Below are 17,500 nucleotides of genomic sequence, written 5' to 3' on the forward strand. Positions count from 1 at the left end.
GACAAAGACACACCGCTTACTGCTAATCAAATGCTACCTGTCACTCACATGGTTTCTGCTCCCACAACTCTCTGTCTCTATCTATCTATCTATCTACCTCTCTCTCTCTCTCTCTCTCTCTCTCTCGCTGCCTCTTTCAGTGCTCAGTCTATGCTATTTACCTTCACCAATCAATTACCCTTGAACCAAAGTGCTTCAATTACTAGTAGGAATGTCAGCTCCACAGATGTCATTGGGATGTGACACAGCTTTATGTACGGAATCAGGTAAAACTCTCACAGCAAAAGTGGTCTTTAAAGAGAACATCAGATCAATCTGAAAAACCCCACTAAGGCAGCGGTAGATCAGGAATAACTCTGACAAGGACTTCAAAAAAACCCTTTGCGCTTTATTTCAACATTTCAAGGCTCCTTTGTAAACCGACCCTGTATTCTCCATGTCTGTGTTTTCATACCATTTAAGTTAAGGCAACTCACTCAGTCCTTTAAACGTAGCATTTTAAGGTGGCTGTCTTTTTGTCATCTTGCCATAGTAAAGACATGGTGCCTTGCAACTGACAAAACATTCCCTCCCTGTCCCTACACTGTTGTAACGCTTTAGTCACTGCCTATTATAAGGTTATATAACCTATTAAAAGGTAATAAGGTTATATAACCTATTATAAGGTTATGAGGTTATAAAACCTGTTATGAGGCCTCTCAGCCTGTACTCCACTCACCAGAGCCCATTGGGCTTCATTTGGGCCCTGAGAGTCACTGTAGTCTCAGTATGTACTTGTAGAAAAACCATACAGTGATCCTACGTGGACTTGCATTCTGTTTGTCCTGTGGTTGTTCCATTCCATGGTTCTGTTTTCCCTGTGGCTGTTCCATTCCATGGTTCTGTTTTCCCTGTGGCTGTATCATTCCATGGTTCTGTTTGTCCTGTGGCTGTATCATTCTATGGTTCTGTTTGCCCTGTGGCTGGTTCATTCCATGGTTCTGTTTGCCCTGTGGCTGTTCCATTCCATGGTTCTGTTTGCCCTGTGGCTGGTTCATTCCATGGTTCTGTTTGCCCTGTGGCTGTATCATTCTATGGTTCTGTTTGCCCTGTGGCTGGTTCATTCCATGGTTCTGTTTGCCCTGTGGCTGTTCCATTCCATGGTTCTGTTTGCCCTGTGGCTGGTTCATTCCATGGTTCTGTTTGCCCTGTGGCTGTATCATTCCATGGTTCTGTTTGCCCTGTGGCTGTATCATTCCATGGTTCTTGTGACTTTTATTTTGTTTTGCACGGCTATAATTGCCTCTTTGTTTTGTCGTCATTGTTAAAGTTACTGTGGCTTTGGTCCCAAAGTTTTATGAGAAGCTTTTGTCAGGAAATATTGCCTTTGTGCATGACAGGGGCCATAGAAATATTGCCTTTGTGCATGACAGGGGCCATAGAAATATTGCCTTTGTGCATGGCAGGTGCTATAGAAATAAGCATGCCTTGTCGTCACTACAGTGTTTCCCCCGAGGAGCCAAAGCCAAACCAGCCAGCGGGTGAGCTCTGCTCTGTCACCTGTACTGATTGCATCTCTGCTTTCCAGCACACATCCAGATCCCCTCTCTCTCTTTCTTTCTTTCTTCCTCTCTTTCTCTCTCTCTCTCTCTTTCTTTCTCCTCCAGCTCCACGTCAGTTATCTTCCTTTTGGCTTGCCACCACCCTGTCTCCTTGCACCTCTCATTATCTGTGCGGCAGGGCTTCTCGCCTTCACTCTCCAAATTGCATTTGCTGTGCCTATAAATAAACTCCGTCCGCACCGCAATCAAGACACCATTCTGATTGTGTGGGTGGACTGTGGGCGAGTTACGACAGGGGTGGTGTGTGTGTGTGTGTGTAGATTGTGTGTGTGTGGAGAGTTGTCTGTTCTTTGAGGGTGCACTGTGGTGGTTTGGGTAACTGATTATTGTGGTGTGGGTGTGTGTGTGTGTGTCTCTGTGTGTGTGTGTGTGTGTGTGTGTGGGGGGGGGGGGTCTGATTGTGGTGGTGAGTGGTGGAGGGGATGGAGTTTCTAAAAGCAGCACAGACGTACCACGGATCACACCGGCTGTTTTTGCGAAACACGGTCACATGCCAGACCACAAATCTGTGAGTCATACTGTACATGACAACGTCTTGTCTGCATCTGCCTGTGTGTGTGTGTGTGTGTGTGTGTGTGTGTGTGTGTGTGTGTGTGTGTGTGTGTGTGTGTGGGTGTGTGTTTGTGTGTGTGTGTGTGTGTGTGTGTGTGTGTGTGTGTGTGTGTGTGTGTGTGTGTGTGTGTGTGTGTGTGTGTGTGTGCGGTTGTGTGTGTGTGTGTGTGTGTGTGTGTGTGTGTGGGTGTCTGTGTACCTGCCACTGTGTTTACTTGCGTTCTATTGAGTTCATGTCATTTCATTCCCATGCCTGTGTGTATACTGCCGAAACAGAAACGACCTGTTGATATCAAAGAGGGGGATGAGGGCCAATACAGTCAAGCTTGTTTCCATGGCGCCAAAATGCATTGCGTCGAGCTGCCAGGTTTAGGCTCTCGCAGGACGGCAGTCGTCTATCCCTCCCTCCCTCCCTCTCCTCCCTCTCCTCCCTCCCTCCCTCGGTACTATAGCACATTCCCTCTGTGAGTCATCTCTCCTCTGCTTTTCTTTCTCTTTTTCTCTCTCTCTCCCTATATTCCTGTATCTACCAACCCCTCCCCTCCCTTCGTATAATCAGCCCAATCCAATCATCTTATAAACACATAACCACTCTGGTATCATCTTGCCAGAAAACAACTGGGTCAAATTAAATAGGGGAAGGTGAGGTGAAAAAATTACTGCTATTACTGCTGGGCTGTGTGGTGGGATTGAGACGTTGGAGAATCGATAACGGACGCACTATACAGAAAAAGACAAACTCCACAGCAATGCAAAAGGTCTTAAATGACCATAGTATCGACTTAAGCCTCTAAAATACAAACGACTGGCAAGGGTTTGCACTACAACGAATGACAAAATCAACTGCCATGCGAAGGGCGTAAATGACCTCAGCATCGACTCAGGCCTTTAAAATACAATACCCTCCCCAAAAAAAAACCACAAACTACTGTCAAAGATTTGCACTAGACAACAAATGACAAAATAAACAGCCACATAAAAGTCTTAAATGACCATAGTATCGACTAACGCCTCTAAAAAATATCTGTGCTGTTCCCCCCCGAAACTACTTAGAAGGGTTCTTATATAATCTGTAATGCAGCAGGGAACGAACAAAAAAAATGTGACATTTCTGGTTAAGTGCCCCTAGTTAAGGGGGGGCGGGGTATCAAGGGGAAACAGGATTGCAAGGTATGTCATTTTTTCCCTTTATGGTTCGACACAATCCATTCAGAGGGGGCAGGACAATCACAGCATTTCTCTTTGACTACGATGACAGTAATTACGTGGCCTGACACAGCATGAGCCCCCGTACCTCATTCAATTCAAACACACAAGGTGCCATGAGTACTGGGGACGTGAAAGGAGACTTAATTACAGACAATCAGTGCCGGCAGAAATGATAACGTGTGAACATTGCAGGTTTTTTGAAATATGCTACTCTGTGAAAGACTGTCACAGCCAGAATTCATTCCAGGCGTCGTTAGAATATCTGGCTGAAATCACAAGGAAAAGGTGGAGATATTCCCACAATCCACGGGAACCTCTATGGAATGTTGTACAGGATTAATTTTTAAAGAATGTCAAATTGATATTCCTCTGGGACTTTCATGGGTGCAGCCCAATTCAATTGCCAAATTACAGCTTATTGCTAATCAGAGGAGGAATATGTATATATCAAATAAATAACAATTATTTACCTATTTATATCCTGAAATACATTGTTCTTGTTGTTTTGAGGGGAATACATCACATGTTGATTACTGAACCCAAATATGTTTTCGTCAGCTATCTCCAATGACATTTCGGAGAGCACACACCCACACACACATACACACACACATACACACACACACACATGCGCGCGCAACACACACACACGCACACACACACGCGCAACACACACACACACACACACACACACACACACACACACACACACACACACACACACACACACACACACACACACACACACACACACACACACACACACACACACACAGGTGTGGAGCTGGCCACTGACCTGTGCTGGCGAGTACAGCATGCGGCAACTACAGGCATCATGGCCCATCAGGCGCGGACTCGATGCCCCGTGCGGACAATGGGGGCTGGCCGCGGTAACACCCTGGTGTCTGCACCCCATCTCGCCTACCCCTCCTCCTCCTCCTCCTCCACGGTCGACCCCAGGTCCTACAGTCCCTCCTATCCCGGCTGCTGCGGCGGCGCCGGCACCACCGGCGGCACCGATGCCTCCCATGCAGCAGAGGCCGCTCTGGGCCAGCTCCAGCTCGATCTCGGCGTCCATCTCGGCGTCCTCCATGGCCTCCTTGTTGGAGTCATCCAGGTGCTTCATGAGCACGGCCACCACCACGTTGATGAGCACGAACTGCGCCGTCAGCACGAAGCTCACAAAGTACATTGGCGAGATGAACTGCAGGCTGGGGTTGCAGTTGTACTCGCCAGCTGGGCACTCGCGAAGGGTGTCCTGGAGGGAAGGGAGTGGGGGTGGGGGTGAGACAATGGGTGCCATTTGTTGAATAGTTGTTTATAATAGTAATGCCAAAATCAGTAATACCAGTTACCTCCAATAGCAATGATTACAATGGCTTCAATCGCTACTGTAAGATAAATTCAGTCCCGTTTAATTTTATTTGTATAGCGCCATAACAATAAAATTGCCTCTCGACCTTTACGGAGACCAGAGCCTGTTTAAAGAACAACATTTAAAGAGCAGTCAGTCAGCGACAGTCAGCAAGGTCAAGGAAGCAGGGACAGAATGCACTGTGCTCAGTTGAAAATAAGTTTAAAGAAAAGATAACGGACAGGGCCATCATTTACAAGAAATCACACGCTCCTGGATTGGACAGGACCATCATGCCGCCTGCTTCACCAGGGAACCTCGTGGACCCAGAGTGATAACATGGATACATCACTGGGCTGGGCTATAAAAGACCGAACTTTTTCTGAAAATGGCAGAAGCACCTTCTCCAGCCATTGATGTAGTTCTGCTCTTATACTGTATTGCTACTTGCCAGTAAAAACTTGTCTTGTTTGCAACAATCGTTTCATCCGGTGGCTCCTTCCTAAACCAACAGGCTAAAGAACACTAGCACAACTGAACCATGATATTAAGCGTGGTATTTATATTGTACTGCAATTGTGCTACAATATGCTTTACTGTGCCATGCTACACAGTGTAATAAACTTTACTATTAGTGCTACTCAGTGGCGGCTCGTCCATAAGGGCGATTGGGGCGACGCACTGCCTATGGGAAAAGGAAGAAAATAAAAAAAATAAAAAAATGATAATTCCTGATGTATAAATTCAATTGCACGACTACATGTAAATGTAAATTTCATATTTTTTTCTGTCGGATTCTACCACTAGACCGTCTGATATGCCTCTGTATGTCTTTGTCGAATCAGGTAACAGTCATTCAGTCAGCCTAGAGTCGTGATTCAAATGGCCCCGCCCCTTCAGGGCGATCTTGGACGAAATGAAAATCGCCCCAGACCTCTCCCATTGACTACCATGTTAAATGCGTTTTACACTCTCTGTAGCTGCCAAATGTGAGGACCTGCCTGATGTGAGTCCGCATGCGCAAACTTTGCGACACTATTGTAGTAGGCCTACAACGAGCCAGGTTCAGGTAATGCTGGTGGTGTAGGCTACAGCATGAAGTGGAATGACAAGCGCATTTGTTTACGTTTGAAATCCACCAAGGTTTATGATGTTAAGCTTCATGTTTATTGAATTATTAGTTAAGCAGTGCATTCATTAGCCTACTAGTAACAGTAATACAACATAGCCCCATATGTTGACACAGAGCCTTATGCTGTAAACCGTTGACAAAATTATAAAACACTACGTTAAATAAACCTACATTATGCGTTAAGAGAAGCCAGATACGTTGATATTAAACCATGTATGAGAATGCACGTCTTGGATAGTTTGCTCCTGAGCCTTCTGCCGTAAACCGTTTGTGTTTGCGCATGCGGACTCACATCAGGCAGCGGCTGACTCTAGACATCCTATTGGCGGACTCACATCAGGCAGGGTCCTCACATTTGGCAGCTACACTCTCAATGCATTCTCTATGGCTTCCGGGAGGGCTCGCCCCTCCAAGTCTAGTCATAAGTAAGCGACGCAAAAGCCTATGCTAAAATGCAATGAGGACGTCACACAGCTTCGACAAAGGCATGTCAAGATGGCACCTGTTCAGCACAACAACTCATCCGCTCTTTGACAGAAACTTCTTTTTAGTCAGCGTAATATTGAAGATAAATTGACCAAAAAACCCTAGACCAAAAGTATCCATTCAACAGTTTTCTACAAAGGGAGGGAAATTGGAACAAAAGAAAATCGCGATCGTGAAGTGGCTAACGCGGTCTGTATCTATACCACTGTCACTTTTCATAGGTTTCACAGTGTGAACTAACTTTAAATAATGTTTTATGTGATGACTTATTTTGCTTTTGTAAGCCAATACTTTCAAGATCAGTCAATAAATATCGTTGGTTTTGACGTAAGTTGCCCCCTTCTTTATGTTGTTAGTGGACATATCATGTGTCCTGTTCAGCTAGGTTACATCATACAACATTTGAGACGTGTGGATAATGAAAAAGTGGGATCAGTTAATGTGGAGCCACATCATGTTTGCTTATGAAGGCTCCTGAATGTAACTTTCTTCCATAGCGTTCCACTTGTATCTTGCTACTCTAGCTATGTAGAAAGAGGGGAGATATTACTGTTGGTTGCTGCCAATAGTGGACAAAAAGGTTTTGCTGTATGAGTAAATCGGATAACTTAATGTACCTACTGAATAGGTCGCCTTAATCATTATCAAAAAAATTGCCCCCCCTGAGAATTTTTTCAGGAGCCGCCACTGGTGCTACTGTTCCGATATGGCACACCTATGCTATGCTATGCCCTGCTCTATCATGCTGTGCAAGGCAGTAATCATATTATGTGGATTGGATTTGGATAACGTATGCGTTAATATTGTCATTCATTGTCTGCCATTTGGCTTGTCAACGCAGGGTACCCACCTTCATGATGCCATTCCAGTTGTCGCCCGTGGAGACCTGGAAGAGCGTGAGGAACGCCATGCCGAAGTTCTCGAAGGTGGCGTGACGGCTCATGCCCTCGCACGTGAACTCCTCGTTGCACACTAGGGAAACAGGGGGATACGGAGGACGCGAGACCCGGAGGAGACAGACACACGACCCACATACAAACACACAATCTCTCATCACAAGTGTCTGGGAGTGGAGCTCTCGCATGGACAGGTGATAATATGGCTTCTTATGGGAATCGTACAGACCTGGGCTATTTGAATCCAGAGCCCTCTTTGATTCAAACAGAGACTTGCAATGGGTCTCGTCCACCAACTGTACATGCACAGAAATGCACGCATACACCACCCTTGTGAACTCAATGGATCTTGTATTTGTTTCTCACGGTGTAAAAAAAGCAAACTCTAAACTGCTTAGGACTAGCAATGCATAACAATAGAGTTGTAGAAGAGGAATGGACAACAGGAAATCACTTTCCACTTTCCTGTTCTCAATCCATACACCTCCTCTCTGCTTTACTGTCCTTCTAATGCCTTTAGGTACCCCTCAAGGGGTCAAGGGGGCAAATCATGGTGTTAGGCGGCCACTGTGTTTAGACATCTTTGCCTGCATAACTTGAATCTGGATTAATATGTGTGTGACAGTTTGAACAAGTCCAAGCACACACTCACCCAGCTCCCCAAACAGCTCGACCCCCAGAGCAGCATAGATGAAGAAGAGCAGCATGAAGAGGAGCCCAAGGTTCCCCACCTGTAACACAATGACACACACACACACACACACACACACACACACACACACACACACACGCAACACACACACACGCACACACACACACACACACACGCAACACACACACACACACACACAGACACACACAACACACACACAAACGCAACACACACACACACGCAACACACACGCAACACACACACACACGCAACACACACACACACGCAACACACACACACACACACACACACGAACGCACGCACACACACACACACAGACACACAGGCACACACACAATCACAAACACACATACTCACACACACACACAGACACACACACACACTCCATTAATTTACCACCGTAGGTCCAGTAACACAGCAACATCATAGAGCATCTAACCTTTACTTTACTGGGGGAGGGCAAAGAAAAAACCTGGACTTCTTTCCCTACCTAAAAATCACTCTCCACAAATGCACCATCAGATCGACCGGGGCAAAAAAAACATTGAGCGTTTTCCAGGGCCCCTAGAGGTTTGCTCCTTTTGCCGCACAAACGGCCTTCTAATAAATCACCGAACCGTGAAGTGAGAGGCATTAGATCCAGCAACAACAGCCCCAAACAACAGCATCAACGCTTGACATTCCCAGCTCCCACAGGGCCTTGAGCGCTGGAGAGTGGTATTCCTCTGGGTCCGGATAGACTGGATGTACACCCAACCAAGGGCAGGAGGATGGGGATGGGGGGTTCCCCCCAGCCTCAAGCACTAAACCTTGCTTAAGTGACAAGGCCGAAATCCAATCCTGAAAACTGGAGTGTTTTGCTTGGGTGGAGGCATGCTATTACAGAGTGACCCAGAGAGAGAGAGAAAGGGAGAGAGAGAGGGAGAGAGAGAGAGAGAGAGAGAGAGAGAGATAGAGAGAGAGAGGGAGAGAGAGAGACAACCTGGCAGTAGAAGTCGGCCGGCACAGACAGACCTGGCTGCCCAGAGAGGAGAGGCTGTGCTCTTTCTGTAACCAGGGAACAGTAGAGACGGAGCTACACTTCCTGATTCACTGCAACCATAACCAAAGTCTTAGAAAGCATTATCTTGACAAAATAACACAAATGTTACCAGAATTCCACCATCTAAATGATCTTGACAGACTCTAAGTTCTACTGGGAGAGAGGGAGGACTGCTGTAGACTGGCAGCAAAATATGTATCAGCCTGCCATGAGCTCCACAGAAATGTAAACTCCCTGTCCCACATAACTAATATTTAATGTTTAATAATTAACAATGAACAATGAACCTGTTATTTGTTTATATACCACATTGTTACCATCTATAACGTATTGTTTGTATTTATTGATTTATATTAATTGCGATTGTACATTTAGTGTAAACATGCTTTGGCAACATTGTGTTGTAGTCAGTCATGCCAATAAAGCCATTATAATTTAATTTAATTGAAAGAGGGAGAGGGAGAGAGAGAGAGGGAGGGAGGGAAGAGGGAAGGAGTATGTATCACTAATGGATTCACAGTATGTACCAATGATCGAGTTACAGTATGTACCAATGATGGATTCACACCATGCACCAATGATGGATTCACAGTATGTACCAATGATGGAGTTACAGTATGCACCAACGACAGAATGAAGGGCAGGAACATAAGAAACTTCCACCAAAGTCAAAAGTATGTTTTCCTAATAGGACTGCAAGCCTGTAATGACTGCATTACAAACGTCGTAATCAGGTAAACACTGAGCAGTGATCCATCCATTCTATTCCAGTTCCCAGGGCACTCTCACATCGACACATAGAGCGATGGCAGACAGATGTCACGGAGCTGTTCAAGCCGACACCTGCTCGAAACGCTGATAAAATAGGAGCCACTTTTCCCACACGCGGTGCCCGGCCAGCCTAGACATCAAACGCGGCCATCTAAACCGCCATTTACGGAGCCTATTTAGGGACTAATGGGCCATGACTCAGCTCGCTCGTCTCCAAGCGTGACAAACAGCAGGCTTTACGGTCACGTAAAATAAAAGAACACAAAAAAACAACAACCTAATGGGTTCACGCATGATTCACTCGCGTTTAGAGCCTGGGCGGGATAAGGAGCCGTGGCGAAAGAAAAGCGGAGGGAGAGAGATAGAGAGGGAGAGAGAGAGGGAGAGAAAGAGTGAGAGGGGAGGAGAAATATGGAGGGAATAAAAAATGTTTTTTTAAAGCGAAAACGTGTAAAAAAGCGTAAAACAGTGTCTCCAAGCATTGTGTCTCTGTTTCTCGAAGCGATAAGAAGGGACCACAATCAGACTTCACCAGGCCTCAAACTGCATATAGCTGAGCTCCTTTTCTGATACGTTCCAGCAAAATAAAGAATGTGTGGGTGCACAGCACCTCAGCTGCATCTAACCGATATAAACCTGTGAGCAGCAGACCCCACAACGGACCCGGCTCTGATTTGGCCCACATCCCGCAGAGGTAAGCAGCGAACTGTGAAAATGCCACGTCGTAAAAACTTTTCCCAGACTTTGGAGAACTTCATTGTAATAGAATGTAATCACTAACGTGATTTACGCAAGATGTTTCAAGGTCCCCCATCCCCCAAATGAATGAATGTGAGGAGATGGCAGACAGGCTGACCATCACTCCATCAATTCCCCCCGCCCCCCCTCGTCCAGCACCGTGAGAACCACTGCTGCATAGCCTTCAGATAAAGGGTGCCCAGGGCTGGCGCTAACGAGAGATGCTTATCTGCTTGATGATGCAGAGGGCAGCTGAGGCTGATGACTCTGATGCCCGCCACAGCAGTGCCCTTTGCGCCATCTGTCAGAGTGGGTGATCAGTGTGTTGCAGTCTGTGAGTGTGTGTGTGTGTGTGTGTGTGTGTGTGGTGTGTGTGTGGGGGGTGTGTGTGTGTGTGGGGGGGGGGGGGGTGACTGCTGACTGGGCCTTTCCCTTTCTGTCTGCTTGTCAAATGACTTGTGCGTGTGTAAGTGAGAGAGATGGAGAGAGAGAGAGAGAGAATGAGTGTAAGTGAGTGTGTGTTTTACCTGTGGTAAGGCCTGGACCACTGTGTCAAGCAGAGCCCGCATTCCGGTTGCCATCTTCAATAGTTTGAGGACTGCGGAGTGGGAAGAGAGAGAGAGAGAGACAGACAAGAATTTTTAAAACAAACTGAGCGAGAGAAAAACTAAAGGGCAGACACTGGGAAACAGATTGTAGAAGCACAAAAAAAATGTGTAGCGTAGGGAGTGGGGATATGTCAGGGCCTAACGGTGAGAGGCCGTGAGGGAAAGGGCAGTCTGTCACAGGGCGAGAGGCTGTCTCATGAGGGCAGAGCTGCTTCAGGACATTTTTCATGATTGCCACTGCACAGGTTACCTCTCAAACTTTCTCCACTAAAAATAGAAAAAGAGTGTGAGGATAGAATGAGTGTGCAAGACTATCAATAACACAGCAGCCCGTTCACGAATGTCTTTTTGACGATTATTCAACTATTAATGAAGAAGAAATGTAGTGTTTCACAATATTCTAATGCATAGAATGTTAACACTATAGTTTCACAGCACTTTCATATATAGTTGTGGTTGGGATAGAAACATTGGTGCTTTCGGGCAACAGAAACAACATGTTGCCCCTTCAGAAGAAAAGGCGGCTCGTCGGATGGGGTGGTGTGCGTCTCCTGGCCGAGGTGCTGCCCGTGCCACTCATTACAGGCCCCAGTGGCCCCCTATAATTACACTGGGGGGCCCCGGCCACTGTGAACAGGAGGAGAGGGATGGAGGAGGAGAGGGATGGAGAAGGAGAAGGAGGAAGAGAAGGTTGGGAGGAGAAGGAGGATGGAGGAGGAGAGGGATGGAGGAGGAGAGGGATGGAGGAGAAGGCCATCAGAAGTTCCTGTGCCAAGTGTGAGATTGGATTTGCTGGCAGAAGAGGTGGGTCAGCAGTTTTTCTCTCCTTCAGGTTGTAGAACAGGGATTAAAGGCTGGGCTCATGAGCTTCAAACGCAGGTGGCAATCAGGGATACTGTGTGTGTGTGTGTGTGTGTGTGTGTGTGTGTGTGTGTGCGTGTGAGTGTGAGTGTGTGAGTGTGTGAGTGTGTGAGTGCGTGTGTGCGTTTGTGCGAGTGTGTGTGTGTGTGTGTGTGTGTGTGTGTGTGTGTGTGTGTGTGTGTGTGTGTGTGTGTGTGTGTGTGTGTGTGTGTCTGTGTCTGTGTGTCTGTGTGTGTGTGTGTGGACAGGAAATCGCATACTGACATGCCATACAATATTAATAAGAATTCAGTAGGAAATGTCTGATGCAGACTTGGGGAGTCAGATCAGTTCATAAGCCCACTGATAGACACCTACAATGATGTCCGGAGGCATGTGTGGGCATGTGGGTGAAGGGTTGGAGTGACCCGACCCCGAGCTCACCTCGGGCGATGCGCAGCACCCGCATGATGCGTATGATGGTGGGGTTGATGGGCAGCGAGGCGTTGATCTCGATCTCCTCCAGTATGATGCCCATCACAGACAGCAGCACGATGGCCAGATCCAGCTGGTTCCACCTGAGGTAGGCAGGAGGCGGAGGAGGAGTGGGGGTTAGGCGCGCAGAAAACACACTTCATAAAACTCCACCACTTCTCAACACACACACACACACACACACACACACACACACACACACACACACACACACTCACACACTCACACACACACACACACACACACACACACATAGAGAGAGAGAGAAAGATACACACACAAACACACATCTGACAAATACCACACACCTGTAACACCTGATATATTTAATCTGTCAGGTATGTAATGCGATTACAGAAACAACCCTGTCTGGGTGAGGATATCCAGACTGCCAGACTATCCAGGCTACTACTTGCAATGATGAGTAAAATGGCTCCTAACAGAACTGTCCAAAGCCATCCACATTTTGTGCTAAATGCTTAGTGTTGAGTGTTGGGAGACTGCAACGTTGCACTGACAGTATCGAAGTTCCAATTCACTGTGCTGCATTGCGGTCAGTAGGGGCACCTATCCGCAGGCAGTTTCTTAGTCCTTTTGATCCGGTGCAGAAAATCGAAAAGCAGTAAATGATTGATGCCTAGGTTCAGAGACCTTATCGGAAACTCAACCAGGTGGAGCTAATTTCCGATAAACCTGACATACAGCTAAATCTACCTCTCTCTACCAATCCTAGACCACTTTTTCTTTACTCATTCCCTTCACCTTACCTGAGGTAACCTGTCATGCCTTTGTCTTCCTACAAAAGTTCAGCGCAACCAAAGAATCGCTGCGACAAAGAAACTGACAGTTTTGCTCAATCTTGCTGCTCCACAAGAATACTTAATATTATTTTCGAGTTCTGACTGCAGCAAGGCATGAGAGGATGCACTGTATTATGAATCTCATCACGGACAGCGTTCAGCGTTCTGTAACTGATACATTAATGCGCCGCTGCTGGAGTTATCTCTGGCCATCTCTATTAAAATGGGTCACTCAAATCACAAAATTAGACAATTACTACAAAACTATAATTAGACAATTACAACAAAACCAGCCTGTAATTGGGTATGGAGCGTAAGTCGGGATGGTTTTCTCACAGCGTTCGTTATCTCAATTCACAACTCGAAGTGGGAACGGAGAAGTACTTGGGAGTGAAAACATTTCCCTCAACACCACTATGCCTCAAACAATTATGAATGGCTGCCCAGATTTAAGGTCTGTGAGTTCAGTGCCAGATGCAATTCCGTGCACTCAAAAAAAAAAAAAAAAAACCTCTTTGATAAATATTGCATAGATTGCTATAAGGGCTTCAGCAACACACAAATTAGCTGTAAAATCTATGCCTGGCCTTTTTGAATATCGGAGCAAACATTCCACGGATGACGTGTGTAATTAGAGATGATTTTGTTTTGAGAGCCATAACATCATTTGCTCCATTACAGACACGTAGCGAGGTGATTTGGCGCACATGGATACGTATTAAGCATGAGATCTGCATAATTATAACCTCTTTTTTTGCCAAATCGGTCGCTCATCAGATTGAGTAGAGGGAGAGAAGAGAAAAAAACTGTAAATCGTGAATCATTATGCTCTGAGGGGGTGATGGGTTAGATAATAATTAATCCGTTCAATTAATTAGCAATCACGGGGCACGGGGACAAGATGAGTGCGACGCTGAGTGGCCTGCCGCCGACCGTTACCTGACTTTGAAGAAGCGGCGAACGCCAAAGGACACCAGCTTGAGCGCCGTCTCGATCACGAAGGTGGTGGTGAAGAAGTAATTGCAGAACTTCAGGGCTGTCTCAAGAGACTGAAAAGCGACAAGAATGTGTTGAGAGAGAGGAAGAGGGTGATTGAGCAAAAGAGAGAGAGAGAGAGCAGAAGAATGACAGTCACTTACCACACCTATTGGCTCAGTATATCAGCATGCTACAGTGTCTCAATACTTCTGAATATTAGTCTAATGATCCACACAATAGCAACAGCAGAGACTCAACAGACTGAAGAGCCCAGGCCTGCACACCACCTCTCCTCTAATGAGAACAGCCATCCAGCAGCCCCGTTGGTCAAGCTAGTAACCACCAATGACTGTGACTGTTTATTAATAGGAAATTAATGTACTGTGCTGATGGCAGTGTGTCTGTGAGTGTGTGAGTGTGCGAGTGTGTGTGTGTGTGTGTGTGTGTGTGTGTGTGTGTGTGTGTGTGTGTGTGTGTGTGTGTGTGTGTGTGTGAACGCACACACACAAACATCTAGATGTGGTCTCGTTAAACATCAACTAAGCCTTTGTTTCCTGAGAATCTAGTGTGTGACAGAAGGGTACAAACCACTGGTGTGTTGAAATGCTGTTCAGAGAACAGATCATATTTAGTGACTCACAAATGCATGTAAATATCCCAGAATTATCTTTGGGTGATGGTGGTTGCCGTATGCAAGATTTGAAGCGCAAAGAACAGCCCTTAATTGTTTTGTATTTTAATTATTCATGTATACAATACAGACGCTTCATCTCATTATGCGTTTATGCATTGGGATTTTTTTAGTGGCTGACTAAATTTAATTCAGGACCATCAAAACAAAATCACCCTTGCTGTTTCTCTTTTTATTCCGATTAGACATCTTTGTCCCACACATCATTAGTGTGTGCTAGAAACGCTATGGTGCCATCTTTACTTTCTGCTATCAACCCCTTGACATTTGCAGGGATCTACGCCAACCCTGTCAAGATGATCAATGGTGCATTGTGGGTGCTGTAGTCAGTCTGTAGAGCAGTCACCTGTGGCTGGCTGTAGTGCTCCAGGGACATGGTGACTACATTGACGCAGATGATGAGCGTGATGAAGATGTCGAGGTGGTTGCTGGTGCAGAAGGTGTGAATCATCAGGCGCACGTGGCCATAGTTGGCGTAGTAGGGCACCTTCTGAGCCTCTGGAGAGGGAGGGAAGACGGAGGGACGAGACAGAGAAGGTTAGAGAGGGATAGAGACAAAGGGGCAGAGACAGCTTACAAAAGTACATTGAGGAGACTGCTTACAGAGGGACAGAGACTGCTTACAGAGGGACAGAGACAGAGACTGCTTACAGAGGGACAGAGACAGACACTGCTTACAGAGGTTCATTGAGAGAGACAAATTTGTAGAGTGTAGGACTCAAAACGGAAAATGCACAACAGAAAAGACAGAAGACGGTTAAGATGAGGGGATAAAGAGGGAAAGAAGTTGCTTTCGGAGAGGGAGGCGGAGAGTAGGAAGACCAGTTAACACCAGTTTGTGTGTGCCGCCTAAAGTATATCTTTACCGGAATGTTCCCACATTTGCATTTCAAAGGAAGACGTAAATGTATGCATGTGTAATCAGAGTATGTTCAGACCATGTTGTCCTGAGGTGGTGGTGGTGGTGGTGCATCCACTTTGTATGCATGTAGTCTAAATACCATGCAGACAGCAAATCTGGTTCTCAGTGCATATCATAAACACCCCCCATATCCAAATGCATGATCAGCAATAGCACAATTAAAAAAAAGTATGTAGAGTAGAAACGTATAGATGTATTATTTGGGATATATATACGTACATACGTGTATTTACACATATATACACACACAAACATATAAATATACATATGAGTATATACACTCATAAACATATACATACAGTATAAATTTGTATATATACATATACAAGTAAAAAGTGATGTGGCAAAAAGAAGGAACCGAGGAGAAAAGAAGGAAGCGAGGGAGAGTAAAAAGGAAATGATCCGATATGGGGAGGACGCTCGGGGGCGAGCTAGAAAAAGGGTGAAGAGGAAAATCTTGGCAGCAAGATTGAACAAGAGCCATAAGGGGAAGCAAGAGAGGGAGGAACAGGGGGAGGAAAGGGAAGAAGAAGTGTGGAGAGGGGGATGAAGGATGGGTAGGGATGGGTGGAAAATTACGCAGAGAGATAAGCGAGACAGAAAAGAAGAGAGACACAGATTAATCTGTCCCTCTTTTAGCAGCGAGACAAATGGACCCAAATGTACTAAAATAACTAATGGCTTTATTCATATATTAAAGCATTTAGGTAGGGGAGGGTGGGACCGAGGGCTGACCTACTTAAAGTCGTGTATCACCTGTGATATTCACAGAACATAGTTAACCTGTTAGAACCCAACCTGTTTCTAGCAGTGCTGTATCACCTGTGATATTCACAGAACATAGTTAACCTCCTAGAACCCAACCTGTTCCTTACAGTGCTGTATCACCTGTGATATTCACAGAACATAGTTAACCTGTTAGAACCCAACCTGTTCCTTACAGTGCTGTATCACCTGTGATAGTCACAGAACATAGTTAACCTGTTAGAACCCAACCTGTTTCTAGCAGTGCTGTATCACCTGTGATAGTCACAGAACATAGTTAACCTGTTAGAACCCAACCTGTTTCTAGCAGTGCTGTATCACCTGTGATAGTCACAGAACATAGTTAACCTGTTAGAACCCAACCTGTTTCTAGCAGTGCTGTATCACCTGTGATAGTCACAGAACATAGTTAACCTGTTAGAACCCAACCTGTTCCTTACAGTGCTGTATCACCTGTGATATTCACAGAACATAGTTAACCTCCTAGAACCCAACCTGTTTCTAGCAGTGCTGTATCACCTGTGATAGTCACAGAACATAGTTAACCTGTTAGAACCCAACCTGTTTCTAGCAGTGCTGTATCACCTGTGATAGTCACAGAACATAGTTAACCTGTTAGAACCCAACCTGTTTCTAGCAGTGCTGTATCACCTGTGATAGTCACAGAACATAGTTAACCTGTTAGAACCCAACCTGTTTCTAGCAGTGCTGTATCACCTGTGATAGTCACAGAACATAGTTAACCTGTTAGAACCCAACCTGTTCCTTACAGTGCTGTATCACCTGTGATATTCACAGAACATAGTTAACCTCCTAGAACCCAACCTGTTCCCAACCCCATTCCTGCTCATTCACATGCATACTTCTGGAATATAGGCTACATTCACACATGCATACTTCTGGAATATAGGCTACATTCACACATGCATACTTCTGGAATATAGGCT

At 45.8% G+C, this 17,500-nt stretch overlaps 1 protein-coding gene across 1 annotated transcript in view; it reads right to left on the reverse strand.

The window, feature by feature from the left end:
* cacna1ib (calcium voltage-gated channel subunit alpha1 Ib) overlaps positions 1 to 17,500 on the reverse strand; it is a gene marked incomplete at its 3' end in the record, with an annotated part of 148,468 nt that overhangs the window by 14,848 nt on the left and 116,120 nt on the right. The window contains 7 exon segments of the mRNA XM_080843756.1: positions 4,159 to 4,620; positions 7,185 to 7,306; positions 7,883 to 7,961; positions 10,982 to 11,052; positions 12,347 to 12,480; positions 14,137 to 14,246; positions 15,213 to 15,364. Coding sequence (XP_080699882.1) covers positions 4,159 to 4,620; positions 7,185 to 7,306; positions 7,883 to 7,961; positions 10,982 to 11,052; positions 12,347 to 12,480; positions 14,137 to 14,246; positions 15,213 to 15,364 — 1,130 coding nt within the window.

Source organism: Sprattus sprattus, assembly GCF_963457725.1.
Source record: "Sprattus sprattus genome assembly, chromosome: 1".
Classification (NCBI taxonomy): domain Eukaryota; kingdom Metazoa; phylum Chordata; class Actinopteri; order Clupeiformes; family Clupeidae; genus Sprattus; species Sprattus sprattus.